At 53.2% G+C, this 16802-nt stretch overlaps 1 protein-coding gene and 1 non-coding gene across 2 annotated transcripts; both read left to right on the top strand.

The window, feature by feature from the left end:
• Positions 1 to 1950: 1950 nt before the first annotated feature.
• Positions 1951 to 4610, top strand: Rpl13 (ribosomal protein L13). The gene is made up of 6 exons (XM_048354925.1): positions 1951 to 2043; positions 2243 to 2352; positions 2450 to 2591; positions 2794 to 2967; positions 3568 to 3624; positions 4415 to 4610. Exons 2-6 carry the CDS (start codon positions 2249 to 2251, stop codon positions 4571 to 4573), a joined length of 636 nt encoding a protein of 211 aa, XP_048210882.1. The 5' UTR covers positions 1951 to 2043; positions 2243 to 2248; the 3' UTR covers positions 4574 to 4610.
• LOC125358943 lies at positions 2658 to 2740 on the top strand. Its single transcript, XR_007212457.1, has one exon. It is a non-coding gene; the product is annotated as a small nucleolar RNA MBII-202 (small nucleolar RNA).
• Positions 4611 to 16802: the final 12192 nt, after the last annotated feature.

Raw genomic sequence — 16802 nt, 5'->3', positions numbered from 1 at the left:
AAGATTTTACCTAAATAAAAATGTTGTGGTTCTTGCCAAAAGTCACTCTTGTGCCTCAGCTATGACACACCCCATATTGCTAAGGTTCTGGAGGTGAGGGACTCAAGGCAGTAACTAGGCAGTCCTGGATGGTCAATGCTGAGGTCAGAGAAACCAGGCTCAGTACTGACTCTGTCCTGTGGGCAGCTGAGTGGACATAGTGAGGCACGACTGTACCTTTTGTGACCCGTCTTCTAGCTGACATCCCTTTAGAGACAAACACATGGTCTTTTTTGTGACAGTGCCAGTACTGGGGTTCAAACTCAGGGCCTCAAAGGCTGGAGCTCGATCATTTGAGCCATATCTCCACTGTCAGATTTGTATTGACTAAAGATAAGACTCAAACTTCTCTGCCTGGGCTGGCTTTGAATCACAACTTCAGCTCTCAGCCTCCTGAATAGCTAGGATTATAAGTGTGAGTCATCAGTGCCAAACCACGCACATGGTCTTTACATTTACACACACACATATGGGGCTTGAACTCAGGGCCTGAGCACTGTCCCTGGCTTCTTTTTGCTCAAGGCTAGCACTCTACCAACTTGAGCCACAGCGCCACTTCTGGCTTTTTCTATATATATGGTGCTGAGGCTTCATGTATATGAGGCAAACACTCTACCACTAGGCCATATTCCCAGTCCCTGGTCTTAACATATTTTAACACGATCCTGGAAAGCCCCAAAAGGCAAAGGGTATGAAAAGAAAAATATGAACTAGAATTCCAAAGTCATATAACTGTACATTTCTAGGATACTCATAAGCAAACTTTATAGCTTCAAGTAATGATGTACTTTGTTTTTCTAACATTAGAATTTCTCATATTGCAGTCATTTTAATCTTAAACCTGTTTATGTCATGACTTTGGAAAGTTAACAAACTGGCTAGTTTTATAACACATTGTTTCCTTGAGTCAGGTTATACATTTTCCTAATTCAACCACCAGCCCATATTTGAATGACAGCCTTTAAAAGCATGCTAATTTTTTGGCGTGTGAGAGACTGTCCCCAAGCTCTTGTTTGGCTTTCTTGCACAAGTCCATCCAATCCAGCCAAACTTAGCAAACACTGATAGCAAAAATTAAAATGCCTGGCTGGGTACCTATGGCTCACAGGGTAATTCTAGCCACTCAGGAGGCTGAGACTTGGAGGAACCTGGTGGGAAGCCAGCTGTCATTATAAAGTCCGTGAGATTCTACTTCCAATTAACCAATAAGTTACTAGACTTCCACTCCCCAGGCCTTTTTTTTTTTTTTTTTTTTCCTTGCGGGTACTGGTCCTGGGGCTTGAACTCAGGGCCTGGGTGCTATCCCTTCGCTTTTCGCTCTGTCACTTGGGCCACGTCCCCATTTCCCACTTTTTTGGTTGTTGGTTGGAGTTAGAGTCTCACAGTCGGTAGTCAGTGGCTCGCGCCTGTCATCCTAGCTACTCAGGAGGCTGAGATCTGAGGATCGCGGTTCAAAGGCGGCCTGGGCAGGAAAGGCCGCGAGACTCATCTCCAATGAACCATTCGAAAACCAGCAGTGGCTCAAAGTGGTAGCGCGCTAACCGTGAGCACAAAGAGGCTCCGGGACAGCGCCCAGGCCCCGAGTTCAAGCCCCACAACCGACCAAAAGGGGAAAAAAAGCCTCACACTTTCCTGCTCAGGCGGGCTTTGAATCGCCATCCTCAGTCTCCTGAGCAGCTAGGACTGCAGGCGTGGGGCACCAGGGCCCGGCCTTCGGCCTCCATTTAACCGTGGACCCCCCACCTTGGCCCGGTCCGCCTCAGCCGCAGACGCCCGCTCGCCCCTTCCCGTGGAGCCTGGCTACGGCGCGGCCAGCGACCGGGACGTCCGGGGAATAGGCGGCCGTGACCGCGCCGACGTCGGCGCGGCTCAGGCATCACTTCCTCCCTTCTCTGCTCTGATTGGTCAAAAATCTCTGGCGCTTCTGATTGGCCGGGCTCTCTACTACCCCATGGTGCTTTGCGGCGCAGCTCCTTTCCGCTCGGCCGTTCTCCGGTACAGGAGGTGAGTCCGTCTGCGTGCCGCCTCTGGGCCTCATCCAGCTCCATCCGCCGCCATCCACCGCCATCGGCCCGGCGATGCCGCCTGCGCGCCCACGCGGGGACCTCCTCGCCGCCACCGATGGCGTCGGGCCGGGTTTCGGGCGGGGGGCTTGCTCCGGCGACGCGGGGCGCTGGTCTTCACTCTCCTTTCCCGACTGTAGGCAGCCATGGCGCCCAGCCGGAATGGCATGATCCTGAAGCCCCACTTCCACAAGGACTGGCAGCGGCGCGTGGCCACCTGGTTTAACCAGCCGGCCCGGAAGATCCGCAGGTGCTCGGCGGGCGGCGGGGCCGCGCGGGGGCGGCTCGCGGGGCCTCAGGTCTTGGACCGGGAGGTGGAACCGACGCGCTGTGCTTTCTTTCCCCAGACGCAAGGCCCGGCAGGCCAAAGCGCGCCGCATCGCCCCGCGCCCCGCGTCCGGCCCCATCCGGCCTATAGTCAGATGCCCCACGGTGAGGTACCACACCAAGGTCCGAGCCGGCCGGGGCTTCAGCCTGGAGGAGCTGCGGGTGAGTCTGGGCAGGGTGGGTGGTTTGCTCGAATGGGTCTGGGGTTGCCTCTCGGGCTCGGTGAAATGATGACATTCTCCGGAATCGCTGCACCTCGTTGATGAAAGTGCTTTTGAACCCTTTTCCATCTGACACTGGGCCTCCTCACTGGGGACCGCAGAGCAGAGTCTCCGCGGGGTTTCATCCATTTTTTTCTGGGCAGGTGGCCGGCATTCACAAAAAGGTGGCCCGGACCATTGGCATCTCTGTAGACCCAAGGAGGCGGAATAAATCCACTGAGTCCCTGCAGGCGAACGTGCAGCGGCTGAAGGAGTACCGCTCCAAACTCCTCCTCTTCCCCAGGAAGCCCTCGGCCCCCAAAAAGGGAGACAGCTCTGTGAGTGCATTTGTCCCAAGCCTGATGGTGTGGGAGCGGCCCAAGAATCTTGATTTAGAGGCAACTAGCATCTTGTGGGTGGACCTGGGGACCAGGATAAAACATACCTGCAGCCTTTCCTCCATTCATTACCTTCGTGTACATAGGGCAGGGGGTTGGTGATTTAGTGGCAAGACAGATCCTAATAATTAATCAGCCATATGCTGCCAATAGGCCAGCCCTGTGGTGCTTCTGTCTTGTAATGGCTGGAGCTCTCTGGCTTGGAACCAGTATTTTGTCGTTAATGCCATTTGCCTTTGAGGTGCTATATGTCCAGACATACCCCACTAACAAAGTGGTCAGTGTCTGCAGCAGGGAGCAAATGGAGGATGGGATCTATAGTACTTCAGGACAGACCAAGCATTCCTCTGTATTTTGTGTACAGGGCAGAGTGATTTTACTGGGCTCTCTGCTAGGTACTCCAGATGTGAGCAAGCGCAGCCAGCAGTTTCTCTTAGGAGCACAGGATAAGGGGTGCTGTGGCTATGGGTGGGTAGTGGGCATGAGGGCCTACCTTAACAAGCAAAAATTGAACTCACTTGACTTAATTAACACAAACAGGCTGAAGAGCTCAAATTGGCCACCCAGCTGACAGGACCAGTGATGCCTATCCGTAACGTAAGTGGACAGTTGGTTTGTTCAGACCCTGGTCCTGGTATTGATGCTCTAGATAAGATTGGCAGGTGGATGAGTGGTTGGAGTGAGTGTGTGTGTGTGTGTGTGTGTGTGTGTGTGTTGGGCAGGCACCAGATAGGTGGCTGTTGAGATTTCTAGGTTGTAAACAAGATGGTCCCTTTAGTCCTGAGGGGTTAACTCTTAGCAGGGATAGCTAAAGCTAATTAATTCTAAGGTGCTTACCCTCCCCTTTAGATGTTTGAGTAATTCTCAAGCTTTATTCCCATTCTGTTTGGGTCCTTGTTAATTGGTGTTTGGAGGCTCAGGCCACTTTGGTGATCTGGTGTACCTAATCCTTTAGGAAGTGATCTAATAGTTCCCAAGTCCTTAAGTCACTTGTGCTTTCAATTCCTTTCGAAGACATTAAGTTATCACAACAAATAAGCCAAGTTTGGTATGGGGGTGTTTTTAAATCCACAAAGCATGGTTCCTTGGGTTTTTTTTTTTTTTTTGTTTGCCAGCCTTGGGACTTGGACCTGAGCACTGTCCCTGGATCCTTTTAGCTCAGGGCTAGCTCTTTACCTCTTGAGCCACAGCGCCACTTACTGCCTTTTCTATTTATGTGGTGCTGAGGAATCGAGCCCAGGGCTTCATGCATGCTAGGCAAATACTCTACTGCTGAGCCCCATTCCCAGCCCAAGCGTGGTTCTTTGTGTCTCACCATTTTGAGGCCTTTGCTGGGCCTCAGCTCCTCGCTGTGAAGGTATGACCTGGCCCCTGTCCTTCCTCCCAGGTCTACAAGAAGGAGAAGGCCAGAGCTATCACAGAGGAGGAGAAGAACTTCAAGGCTTTCGCCAGTCTTCGCATGGCCCGTGCCAATGCCCGACTGTTTGGTATCCGAGCTAAAAGGGCCAAGGAGGCTGCTGAACAAGATGTTGAGAAGAAAAAATAAAGCTGTGTTGGAGTATTGTAATAAACCCTCAGGAAATGATGGTTGGGTCTCTTGTGTGAAGAATGACCTGAGCATGGCAGTTCAAGCTGGCTTGTTAAGGTGGAGGGTGTTTACCTAACACGCCCCAGAGCCTGAGTTGCATCCTGCTTGTATTTTGGCACTATAATTCCTGATTAGCAGTTTCCTAGTGGAGAGGTTTTATGACACGTGCCTTTTTTGGGAGTTGAGAAGGTTTGAAGGCTCTTAACTCTGAAGTACAGTTGCTTCCCCCCCAGGTCAAAACCAGTGTGGTATATTTGCCAAGCATTATCTAATGCTGAGTTATGCCCCAGACTGGTAATGGGTAAATTGGTGATTTATTTATTTTTGATTGCAGAGCTTGAGCTTAGGGCCTAGGTACTATCCCTGAGCTCTTTGGCTCAAGGCTAGCACTCTACCACTTTGAATCACAACTCCATTTCCGGTTTTCTGATGGTTAATTGGAGATAAGGGACTTGGGGGACTTTTCCTGCTCCAGCTGGCTTTGAACTGAGATCCTAAGATCTCAGCCTCCTGAATAAATAGGGTTATAAGCAGGAACCACTTGTGCCTTTTTTTTTTCTTTTTTTTTTGGCCAGTGCTGGGGCTTGGACTCAGGGCCTGAGCACTGTCCCTGGCTTCTTCCCGCTCAAGGCTAGCACTCTGCCACTTGAGCCACAGCACCTCTTGTCCCGACCTGCAGGACATCAACAGGGGAGACCACCTACGAGAGAGAATGCAGGGAAAGGGAGACGCAAAGAGGACAGCAAGACAAATGGGAGTCTGTTCAAGCTGCCAATTTATTTTGATTTTTCACACACTTATATACTCTTAAAGCAGGAGGGGGCAATCTTGGAGCAGGAGGGGGCAGTTCTTCAGCACCTGTAGGAAGTTGGCTTGGGGTAGCAGGACCTTGGCAGGGTGAAAAGGTTACTGGTCATGCTATAGGGGAGAGTTGCTAAGTGACCTGATCACAAAATGTTCCTATACTCTGGGTCCTACCTGGGTTGCTAAGAGACTTGACTGTAGGACGTTCTGGTAGGTTTATTCTCAAGAATTATCTATTATTATTGCTCTATGAACTGGGCCATCCAGTGCAACCAAGGTGGTGCTGACTCAATGGTTGGCCTCTTAGCATGCTTTCTATGGTGGCTTCCAGCCAGAGGCTCAATAGCACGTTTTCTATGGTGGCTTCCAGCCAGAGGCTCAAGTCAGGGTCTCGGTCCCTGACATCTCCTCCCTTTACTTTTATTAGGACCAAGCAAGAGCTGAGGAGACTTAGAGGGGCGACAGGGGCTCCATCCCACAAGGACATTTTCCTGGAGGCGGCATCAGGAACCGTGGGCGTCCCCTCGGCCCCTGAGCTTACTGGAAAGGCGCAGTTTTTGAGTGGGGGCGGAAAGGGGTTCCTGCGCAACCGCCATGCAATGGAGTATGCCGCCGGGGTACTCAGGCTTATCGGAGGACTCCACCGAGTCCTTACCTCGCACAGTCCTGGCTGTGCCCTCTTCGCTCCTCAACACTTGGGCCCATGTCCCAAGCACATTAGCATCCCCGCCTGAGATTTGGGGAATGTGCAGGGGGGCTAGGGGCGATGCCCCTGTCCTCTAGGTCTAGCCGATAATGGACCTGAATGCGCTTCTCCGAGCTTTCTCTGAGCTGTGTTTGAACAAACCGCTTTAGTCGCGAGAAGGCCCATGGTCCAAAGGTTAAGATGATAATTAGGCCGACCAGTGGTCCAAGGAGGGAGGGAAGCAAGGTGGTGAGCCACGGAGAGGTGGAAAACCATGTTTGAAACCAACCAAGCTCCTTTTCTCTTTCTCGCCTACGCTTTTCTAATCCTTCTCTTACTTTGGCCATGCTATCTCTAGCGACCCCAGTGTGATCAGTATAAAAACAACATTCTTCCTTGAGGGCCGCACACAGGCCTCCTTGTTGGAGGAACAGCAAATCTAACCCTCGGCAGTTTTGTAGGACAACCTCAGAAAGGGACGTGAGAGATGTTTCCAGGGCGGAAATGCCTTTCTCTAGTTGTTCTATATCCTCATCTATGGAGGCCCTAAGTTCAGAATAATGTTTATTGGTTAAAACCATGGACGCTATGCCTGTCCCTGCCCCTGCGGTTCCTAATCCTAACAGAACAGCTAAGGTGATGGTTGAGATAGGCTCTCGCTTTTGTCTAGGGAGGGACATCTCTTGGGCTGGTACACCTTCCCACAGGGCAGAAAACTGTTTCTGGGAGTAATATGTTAGGCGAGGAATAACCTGAACTAGAATACAGAACAGCGGGGAAGCAGCCGTGTTAAGCTCTAGGGAAATGCAAGGAGTTAGGCCATCGGTGCAGGCCCACCAGGTGTCGTTGGTGGGAAGGATGTATCCGGAGGTGTCTGTGCTGTGGAGAAAATCAGTGGTGTTACAGAAAGGCTGTAGGGAGGATGAGGGTTTTGGCTCCAGCAGTGATCAGGCATCTGCCCTGTCCCGTAACCTGGGAGAGTGTTAATCGGGACTCAGGTGCTTGTTGCCACCTGTGGACGAGACCAAAAGTCGAATTTCTCCAGAATAGTCACTGTCGAGTATTCCTGGGTGGATGTGAATACCTTTTAAAGTTGAAGAGGCGCGGCCAAGAATGAGGGCATGAGTGCCGGGAGGGGGAGGCCCCCAAACTCCGGTAGGAATTATTTGAGTGCCTTTGAGGGGGTCTAGTACTGTGTTGGTGGTGGAACAGAGGTCCAGGCCTGCGCTGCCTGGGGTGGCGCGCTGGAGGGATTGAATACTTGGCTTGGTTGGGGAGCAGCCTGCAAGGCCCCCTGGGGCGCTCCCGGAGGTGTGGGGGCCAGGGGCTGGCCCCGAGGGAAGTTTCCCGACTTCCGAGGGAGAAGCTGACGCCCCTGACTATCAGTCTTGGAACGGCACTCATTTGCCCAATGAAATCTTCGTCCGCATCGGGGGCAGAGAGAATTGGGCAAAGGGCGTGGAGTAACACCTGGGGAGGGCATGGTTGGAAGGGCTGCAGTTCCCCGGGGAGACTGCTTTTGAGGACACTCTCTGGAAAAATGACCAGGCTGTTTACAGGTAAAGCAAAGGCGATTTTGTGAAATGCCACCAGAGGGGCGAAAATTGGCTGCCTTAAGGGCTGCCCCAATGGCCAATCCAATAGCATGGGCGGAACCGACCCCCGCGCAGAGGCGGACATAATCAGAAAGGGTGGCTCTCTCCCGATGGGGGCGAAGGGCCTCTTGGCAAGCCGGGTTGGCATTTTCGAAAGCAAGGTGTTTAACGAAGGTACTTTCGTTTTCCCCAGAGCCGAGCAGCCTCTCTGCCGCATCATTAAGGCGGGAGATAAAATCACTATAAGGCTCGTCTGGTCCTTGCCGGACTTTTGCCAAGGAAGTGGTGGCGGAGCCCTTTTGAGGGAGCCGCTTCCAGGCCTTAAGGCCTGCCATTTGAATTTGTGTTAAGAGTCCCGGTGGAAAGGCCGCCTGAGTTTCATTTTTATCATTAGGCGCCGTGCCTAGAAATTTGCCAACTGTCCAGTTTTGGGAAGTAGGGCTCTCGCTGTTACGGCGGGCTAGTTCCCGAGCCTGTTCAGAATAATCAGTCTTCCACAGAACGAAATCTCCCCCAGAGAGGGTGGCACGGGCAATAAAATGCCAATCATTAGGAGTGAACCATGTCTCACTCTGGTTTTCAATCAAGGCCAATGTAAACGGAGCCGTGGGTCCGTATTGACTGCAGGCGGCTTTGAGACGTTCAAGAAACCGAAGGTCTAGCCTTTTGTAGCGCTGGCCGTGGCCAGTAGTGGGCTCTTCACCCGTTCCTGTATCAGGATCGTCCTCCCCGCCCTCAGCTGGGTTTTCCTCCTCCCTTTCTAGGGGCGGCGGGGAATCTTCTTCCTCAGAATGAGAGGGACATTGAGTCTGACTGCGGGTGACCGGGAATGCCAGGCGGGTCTGAGCTTTTGTCTTAAGTGGAATGGTTTTAGGTTGTTTATTTTGCAGTACCAGGTCAGAGAGTTCCTGGTCTAGGGACTGAAGTTCCTTTAAGAGACTCCGGTACTCGCGGCGCGCCTCCAGAGTGGCCCGCAACTGGCGGATGCTGTCAGGGAGGTTTGAAGGGACCGGAATGGCGATAGGAAGAGAGCCATGGTGTCCATCAAGGAGCGGGCCGCAGAATGGGTGTTTTTGGGGGAATTTGTATGGCGGCGGCTGGGAAAATTGGGGTATTGGGTCCTCTCCGAGGCTATCAGGGTTATGATAATGAGCAGCCTCCTCCTCTAAAATGGCGGCGTCGCCAGGGTCAAGGGGTTTTGGGCCCTCAAAGTCTGCTAAGGAGGGATAAATTTGTTTAGGCGCGGAAGGCACTGTCCCCTGTTCCATATCTGACAATTCTACCACTGAGGGCGGGCCCTGAGAGGAAGCTCTGGAGGGGGGTCTACTCTGTTTCATAACCTCCTCTCCTTGGGAAATAACTGACTGAATATCGGGGGCAGGGGTGTGGGAGTGGACTTTTAAAATGTCATTAATTAAGTTCCAATAAGAAAATGTAACTACAGGCACCTTTTCCGGGCCGAAGGATCGATAATAGTCTTTGAGACAATCCCCCACACGAGCCCATCTTTTTACATCTATTGTTCCTTCCTGTGGAAACCATGGACAACAATCATCTAAGCGATTAAAGAAAACTTGTAAATCTTTTTTACGAACCCTCACTCCTCGCGTCTTGAGTGCCTCCTTGATACCCCTGACAAACTGGTCATGGGCTGAAATGCCCTGTCCCATGGTTCGGCGATCTGCCTAAGCCGAACTGCGTCCCTGTCACCGTTTCTCACCTTAATAGGCTTCTCTTGTGGTTGGGCCGGGTGTTCCCAAAGAGAATGATGACCACCAAGCGCTTGGCTCTTCCGACAGGGACGTTCTCGTCTCGTGAGGGAAGGTCGTGCCCCACGTTGGGCGCCAGTTGTCCCGACCTGCAGGACATCAACAGGGGAGACCACCTACGAGAGAGAATGCAGGGAAAGGGAGACGCAAAGAGGACAGCAAGACAAATGGGAGTCTGTTCAAGCTGCCAATTTATTTTGATTTTTCACACACTTATATACTCTTAAAGCAGGAGGGGGCAATCTTGGAGCAGGAGGGGGCAGTTCTTCAGCACCTGTAGGAAGTTGGCTTGGGGTAGCAGGACCTTGGCAGGGTGAAAAGGTTACTGGTCATGCTATAGGGGAGAGTTGCTAAGTGACCTGACCACAAAATGTTCCTATACTCTGGGTCCTACCTGGGTTGCTAAGAGACTTGACTGTAGGACGTTCTGGTAGGTTTATTCTCAAGAATTATCTATTATTATTGCTCTATGAACTGGGCCATCCAGTGCAACCAAGGTGGTGCTGACTCAATGGTTGGCCTCTTAGCATGCTTTCTATGGTGGCTTCCAGCCAGAGGCTCAATAGCACGTTTTCTATGGTGGCTTCCAGCCAGAGGCTCAAGTCAGGGTCTCGGTCCCTGACAACCGCTTCTGGCCGTTTTCTATATATGTGGTGCTGGGGAATCGAACCTAGGGCCTCGTGTATCCGAGGCAGGCACTCTTGCCACTAGGCTATATCCCCAGCCCTCACTTGTGCCTTTAGCCAGAGCGTTTTTCCAATTAAGTGCCTCAGACCTCATTTGCACTAAGGTCCTTACTTGGAATGCACATGCATCTTGGCAGGAAAGGTGACCTCTCTCTAGTAGAAGACTGAGGGTTTTTTGTCTGGAAGCTCATGTTTCCAGGTATAGATCTTTATGAAGCAGTGGAATATTTCCAACACAATAGGTGCCCTTATGTCTCCCTGTCACACCATGTGTGTCATGTCCATGGAGACCGTGTGCTGCCCCTGCAGACACTTGGCATGCCTGGATGCCTGGCATTGACGCTCACGTGCCCAGGTTAAGATGACCTGCAGGCTCTCATCAGGGAGCACATGTGAGGTGCTGGGCAGTGGTGAGAAGAAGCTGCTTTGCCCTAAGTGAGCTCTGGTTCCTGTGTTGTGCCCAGGACAGGCCTTCATATAAGTGTTCTCATGTGGGGAGCCTCCCAGTTCTCAAGGCTAAGGGCCTGCCATACCCAGTGTTAACATATAGCTGCCATTATGCCTGGCAGAGGAGCCCAAGTCCGAGGGCAGGAAATCCTGAGTTGTTGATGTGCTCTGCCAGAGTCTACTTAAGACAAGACCTTGGCCATTAACGATACCCCAGGGTTGCCTCTGTGTCTGACTTGCAGAGACAGCTTGAGCAGATATGCATGCCCGCAGTGGGACTAGTAGGAGGTTCCTGTGGCATGCCAGGCATGCTCCCAGGCTGTACAAACAGTAAACAAAATGAAAACTTGGTTCCTGCCCTCATGGAGTTCCTGGATTAGAAGCAGCTCTGGCCCTGGCCCTCAGTGCAGGCTGGTGGAAAAACTCAGCAGCTCTTTTCTCACATCCTCACGTGACCACCCAGGCAGTGTGGCAGGCCCCAATGCTCTGGGCCTGGGGACAGCCCAGAGGAAGCCACCAGCAGTGCATAGCCTCCTGACTCCTTTGCTAGACTGGCCCAGTGACATGTACTACTGTGCATGCTATGGGTGAGAGGCATGTTCCAGTTCCCACATCTGCACATGAAGCCCCAGAGACGTGGGAAAGTGGAATGTAACCAGGCCTGCCCAGTCCCCCCTTACAGAGAATTCCCTGAAGGGGTGCTTGTAGGAAATAAAGTACTGAAAGAGTGGACAGTGTGGCAGGAGCACATCCAAGCCTCCTCTCTTGCCAAAAATACCAAGTGGCATAGTGGTAGAGTGCTTGCCTAGCAGGCATGAAGCCCTGGGTTCAATTCCTCAATACCACAGCCAGAAGTGCTGTGGCTCAAGTGATAGAGTGCTATCCTTGAGCAAAAGAAGCTCAGGGACTTCCCAGGTCCTGAGTTCAAGCCCCAGAGGAGTCAAGCAAATGATAAGCCAAATGGGCCCTCCCTGGTGAGCAGCCCGGACACCACCTGCCTGACACCTTGCCATCAATGCTACAGGACCAGAGTCTCATGACTGGCAGCCAGCCTGCCTGTGTCCAGCCCCGTGGACCAGTTTCCAGACTGGCCAGGCAATGGTCGCTGCCATCTTGGGCTTTCTTTCCCCACTTCTTTCTCCCTCTTCATCCCTTTGTCCTTTTTCTTCTCCCTCTCACATTTTCCCCATCTCTATCCCTTTTCCTTCCTCCTTCCTATCTCCCTCTTCCCTCCCAGCCTTGCTCTACCTTTCTGCCTCTGCCCTCCACCCGCACCCCCCCCCCTTCTTTCCTTCCTCTCCCTTCCTCTCCTTTTCTTACCTGGGCTTACCTGGGAAAGTAGCCCCAAGAGGAGGCCCCTCCCAGGAGCCGACAATTGCAGCTCACTATGAGCAGCTCCTGGAAGGTCCTCTCCCACTGCCTACGAGCTCCAGACAAGGACCCCATGGTGAGACCATAGTCACTGTTGCTATAGCGTCTTATGTGTCCACTGCTGTTTTGGCCAATTTGTTGCGCACAGAAGCTAATCCCCCCACAGCTGGGTCCCCATGAGAGACTGAGTGAGATCTTCCCCTGTCCCCCGCAGCCCCCCACCCCCAACTTGGCCTTGGCCTCTGCTTCTGCAAGGTTTTCTGAAGGCCACAGCTTGGGGAGCAGCCCCGTTTCTGACACCCTTGGTCTGAGCCTTCTTGTATCCCTCGCTGGCTGCTATGCAGTCCCCGCCCTTCCTAGTACTTGCTCTGCCCCCTTTCCCTGTCCTGCAGGTGGGGTGAGGTTTCTGCCCATCTATGGGATGAGGGGACACTAGTGGCCCCACGTTGGACAGACCACTGTGCTGGGACAATGTCAGAGGAGCCCAGTGCACAGACTTAGGAGGCAGTGGCTCACAGCCTCCTCCAGAGGGCGCAGGTGGAACAGGCTTAGGTGTAGTCTTAAGTCCCTGTCAGCCTGAAACCCTGTGGACCTGACCCCCTCCTTGCCCAGTTACACCCTGCTAGCCAGGCATGCCTAGCCCTCTCGGGCCCTCGACCTTCTGAGGCCCAGTCCAGCCTAGACGCCAGCCATCAAGAATGCAAGAACCTCACAGCCAGCCAGCCTCTGTGTCTGGAGGGCATCTGGAGAGCATGGCCCTCAGCTCAGAGGAAGTGCCTGACCACCCGGACTCAGGTTTACCTGGCTGCAATTTCCAAGGTCAAGGTCCAAGGCCATACAGCCCCATTCATTTTGGTCATAGGATACATGACAGAGTCCATTGCCTACCACATTCCTATATCCACACCACAGCCACAGTGGACACCGCATTCCCATGTCTACACCACAGGCATAGTGGGCACCGTGTTCCCACAGCCACAGTGGACATGTCCAGGGAAGCAGGCAGTGGGGGCCAGAGGAGTAGCCAGGTGAATAGAGGCCCAGGCACACTGGCAAGTGGGTCTCAAGTGGCAGTAGAGGCCTAAGAAGCAGCCATGGGCCTGGGGACACTGCTGGTCAGAAAGGGCTGACAGGAAGAAGAGGGGAACAGTGGTCAGGAGTCTGTCTGCACCTCAGGTCCTTGAGACAGACAGTGTCTGCACACAGAGGGTCTGGCTCAAAGGCATCCCTGTCTGGTGGAAGCTGTCCTGGCCCAGGAACACTTCTGTCTACATCCACAGAGGCTGGGAGGACCAGCACAGCCATGTGCTTTGTGGTTGGCTGTGAATAGCCTAAATGGGGGGAAGTAAGGCCATCAAAAACATCTGGGGGCGGCCAGGTTCCCATGCATGCTGTGTGACCTCAAGCCCCTTAGACCCTCGCTGTGCCATATCTTCTCCTCCACAGGACAGATGGTGCTGCCAGGGCTACAGGAGCACATGGAGTAGCCACTCGAGGCCCCGGAGAGGAGAGAAGGCCAGGAGCAGAGCAGGTGTGAGGGGCGTCAGCTCCACTTGTGGGAGGAGGAGGAGAGCGGGTGGGAGGCGTCACTAGAGCGATGAGAGGTGGCCTTGGGTGTGTGGAGACGCCTGGGAGCAGGTGTCTGTGTGTTTGGGTCTCTGTACTCATTGGGCACCACATGAGCATCTGCCCGTGTTGGATCAGTGCCTGTGCATGTGCTGTACACTGCTCCAGCCCACGATGAGCGTGCTGGAGGACGGTCCATCCTCAGTCCCTGGTGCCGAGAGCTGGCAGCTGAGGGATTCCAGACCCACCCAGGACTCCACAGCCAGCATGGCCTCCTCAGAGGTGAGCATCAGATCCCCAGGAAAACCACCCTCGAGTCAGTCAGATGTTGTGAGACCACAAAGGGAGAGGGCGGGTTTCCGCACAGACTGTGAAAGGAAGCACCTACCCTGATGTGCACAGACCTGATCCCCTTTTCAGAAAACCTGCTAACGCCCCGCCACCACAGATGCTACAGGTTCAAGGTGCTTAGGAGACAACCTCTTGCGGGCAGGGTGGTGCTGTGCCACAAGGCAGATGAGGAGACAGGATGAGGCACCCCGTGGCTGTCAGCTTCAGCGGCCTTCCAGCCCCCTCAAGGGGGACGGGCCTTGTGCAGCTCTGGAACTGCAGCTTAGACTGGATGTAGACGGATGGATTACCCTGGCTACAGTAATGAGCCAAGCAAGCCCTGTGCACCTGCAGTGCAAGACCCAGACGCTGCCACATGGGCGGAGGGCCAGGTAGGAACAGGGGGAGCAGGGGTCCCGGGTACAGCTGCCCAACCTCGCCTTTAGAGTGAGTACTGACTGAGCCCTGTGTACCTCAACTGGCCATGTGTGATCTGGAGGACAGCCAGGGAGGCCTCTGGTCACAGGCAGGGCAGGAGGAAGGGCTTGGCGCCTGGAATGTGGATGGGGACCACAGGTTCCAGGACATCCCCAAGGCATGGACCCAACTGCCTGAGACCCTCCATGAGCCTGTGGAGCCCAGGGAAGGGCCCCTTGTCCCCAGTTGACCTAATGGCCTGTATGAGGGAGTGGGAGATGGAGATGTGATGATGGCACACAGGCAGACTGGAGTCCAGGAGCAGCCTCATCAATCTTCCCCAGTGCGTGCCTTCATACATTTGCCTGATATTTGCTGGCTCCGTCTCTGAGCTGGAAGCCATCTTGGAGCTATCTGAGGCCCTGATGAGCTTCTAGTCTCACTGTGAACGAGGCCCCAGGCAGTACAATTCCCTATAAGTGGGACTGGTGATGTGGAGCTGTGGGCCCAGAGCCCAGCCAAACAGAAGCAGTGGAGCCCAGTGAGCTCAGCCAGTGGGTAGAGCCTGAGTGTTTGCCTAGCGTGTGGAAGGCCTGTGTCTGAGCTCCAGTACCACAAGCAAAACACATTCATTGCGTGTACAAACTGTGTTCCAGGCACAGTGGTAGGCCAGGAACATGGCCCGGAGAGGGGACCAGTCCTTTGAGATGTAGACTGCCCCCAGCTGACTCTCCAGACTTTGTGCCACTGTAACCAAATAGTGGGCATAAACAAGGGAGCAGAGATTTGCTCTGGCTCATCGTTTCAGAGATTTCAGTCCATACTCTAGTTCCACCGGTTCTGTGTCTAGCTATGAAACACAACATCATGGCAGCAGGAGCAGGCCTGGCAAGGGGGGGGGGGTGCTCTTGCCTCCTGGTGGACAGAGGAAGTGAGAAAGGAACCAGCAACCAAGTATAGCCTTCAAAGGCATGCCCCCGGTGACCTACTTCCCCTAGCCAGCCCCAGCCATGACAGTTTCCAGGCCCTTCCAAAATAGAGCTCCCAGCTGGAGTCCAAGCCTTCAACACGTGAGCCTGTGGGGGACATTTCATTTTTAAGCCATAAAACTACAGTGAGTCACTGCAGGTGTGAGGAGAGTCAGAGACATCTGTTATAAAAAAGCAAATAAAACCAGGAAGCTGGGTGTTGGTGGCTCACACCTGCAATCGTAGCTACTCAGGAGGCTGAGATCTGAGAAGGTTCAAAGCCAGCCTAGGCGTGAAAGTCTGTGATACTATTATCTCCAGTTAACCACCAAAAGAGTTAGAAGCAAAGCTGTAGCTCAAGTGGTAGAGTGTAGCCTTGAACAAAAAAGCTCAGAGACAGTGTCTAGGCCCTGCGTTCAAGCCTCAGGACCAGCACAAAACTAAACTAAACTAGTGACAGGGCATGGTGGCTTACATCTATAATCCCAGCTACACAGGAGGATTCAGGCTTAAGGCTCGCTGGGGGCAAAAACATGAATGAGACTATCTGAAAAACAACATAGCAAAAAACCAGCCGTAGCGGTGTTTCAGGAGCAGCATACACCCAACAAGCACCAGGCCCTGAGCTCAAACCCTGGCATTGCTAGAAAAAGAAAAAGAGAAGAATGAAAACACTTGTATAGAATGTAAGTTGGAAAATAAACATCTTCGTGTCAGTAGTGTTTAGGTCTGGGTATTGAGATTTTTATTTTTACTTGTTTATCAGAATTTTCTAATCTTTCAACCTAATGTTATTTCCTACACGACAATCAAAAAAAAATATAAAGGGAGAAATCTCATTTCCTACCTGTGGGCCCAGGAGTGGGAACAACAGTAACAACAACAAAAAAGGGCTCATGGCTGTCATGGCTGCCTGGAGTTCAGGACTAGAGGGCCTTGTCCCCCCCCCTACCGCTTTGGCACTGGGGGAGGGGGCGGAGCAGGAGGAACCAGGAAGATAGCACTAGCCTAGGAGTCACAGGCCTTGTCTCCTGTGCTTTCCTTTCATTAGTGCAGGCTATGGTCAGGGCTGAGTGGAGGGAGGTGTCCAAAGCCTCTGGGCTCAGAGATTCAAACCCATAACTCCTTCAAGTATCCTCCCTTTCCTCTCTTCCTCTCTCTAGGAAAGCCATGTGTCCCTTGCCACAGGGCTGTGACAGGCGGCTGTTCAAGGTGGAACTGGAGCCCCTCAGCTGAATGGCAAGGCAGTGAGCCAGCCGCTGAACTCTTTGATGCCTGTAAGCTTTCTGACCTGTAAAATGGGCCTGCTGTGTAGCTCAGCAGCTTACCCCGCCCAGCAGTGGACTCCGCAGGGCAGAGCTGAGCATTTCCACACGGGGCAGGAGGCAGAGCTGCCTTCACCGCCCCTGGAAGGAGGAGGGCGCGTCGGGTGATGTCAGGCAGGAAGGCTGGCTGGTCCAGTGACAGGTGCCTAAGCCTGGTGTCCTGGAGCCCTGCTGGGCTTCCACTTTACCCCTACCGTGGTCCCTTGCCCAGATTCTTCATCCTC

This window comes from Perognathus longimembris, chromosome 10 (assembly GCF_023159225.1).
Source record: "Perognathus longimembris pacificus isolate PPM17 chromosome 10, ASM2315922v1, whole genome shotgun sequence".
NCBI lineage: Eukaryota > Metazoa > Chordata > Mammalia > Rodentia > Heteromyidae > Perognathus > Perognathus longimembris.
Note: the sequence above shows the minus strand (reverse complement) of the source record. Positions and strands in the feature narration are given on the sequence as shown.

Coding starts and splice junctions, on each gene's coding strand:
- Rpl13 (XM_048354925.1), top strand. CDS start 2,249: ATGGCGCCCAGCCGGAATGGCATGATCCTGAAGCCCCACTTCCACAAG. Junction 2,353..2,449: donor CCGGCCCGGAAGATCCGCAG/GTGCTCGGCGGG, acceptor TTCTTTCCCCAG/ACGCAAGGCCCGGCAGGCCA. Junction 3,625..4,414: donor CAGTGATGCCTATCCGTAAC/GTAAGTGGACAG, acceptor CCTTCCTCCCAG/GTCTACAAGAAGGAGAAGGC.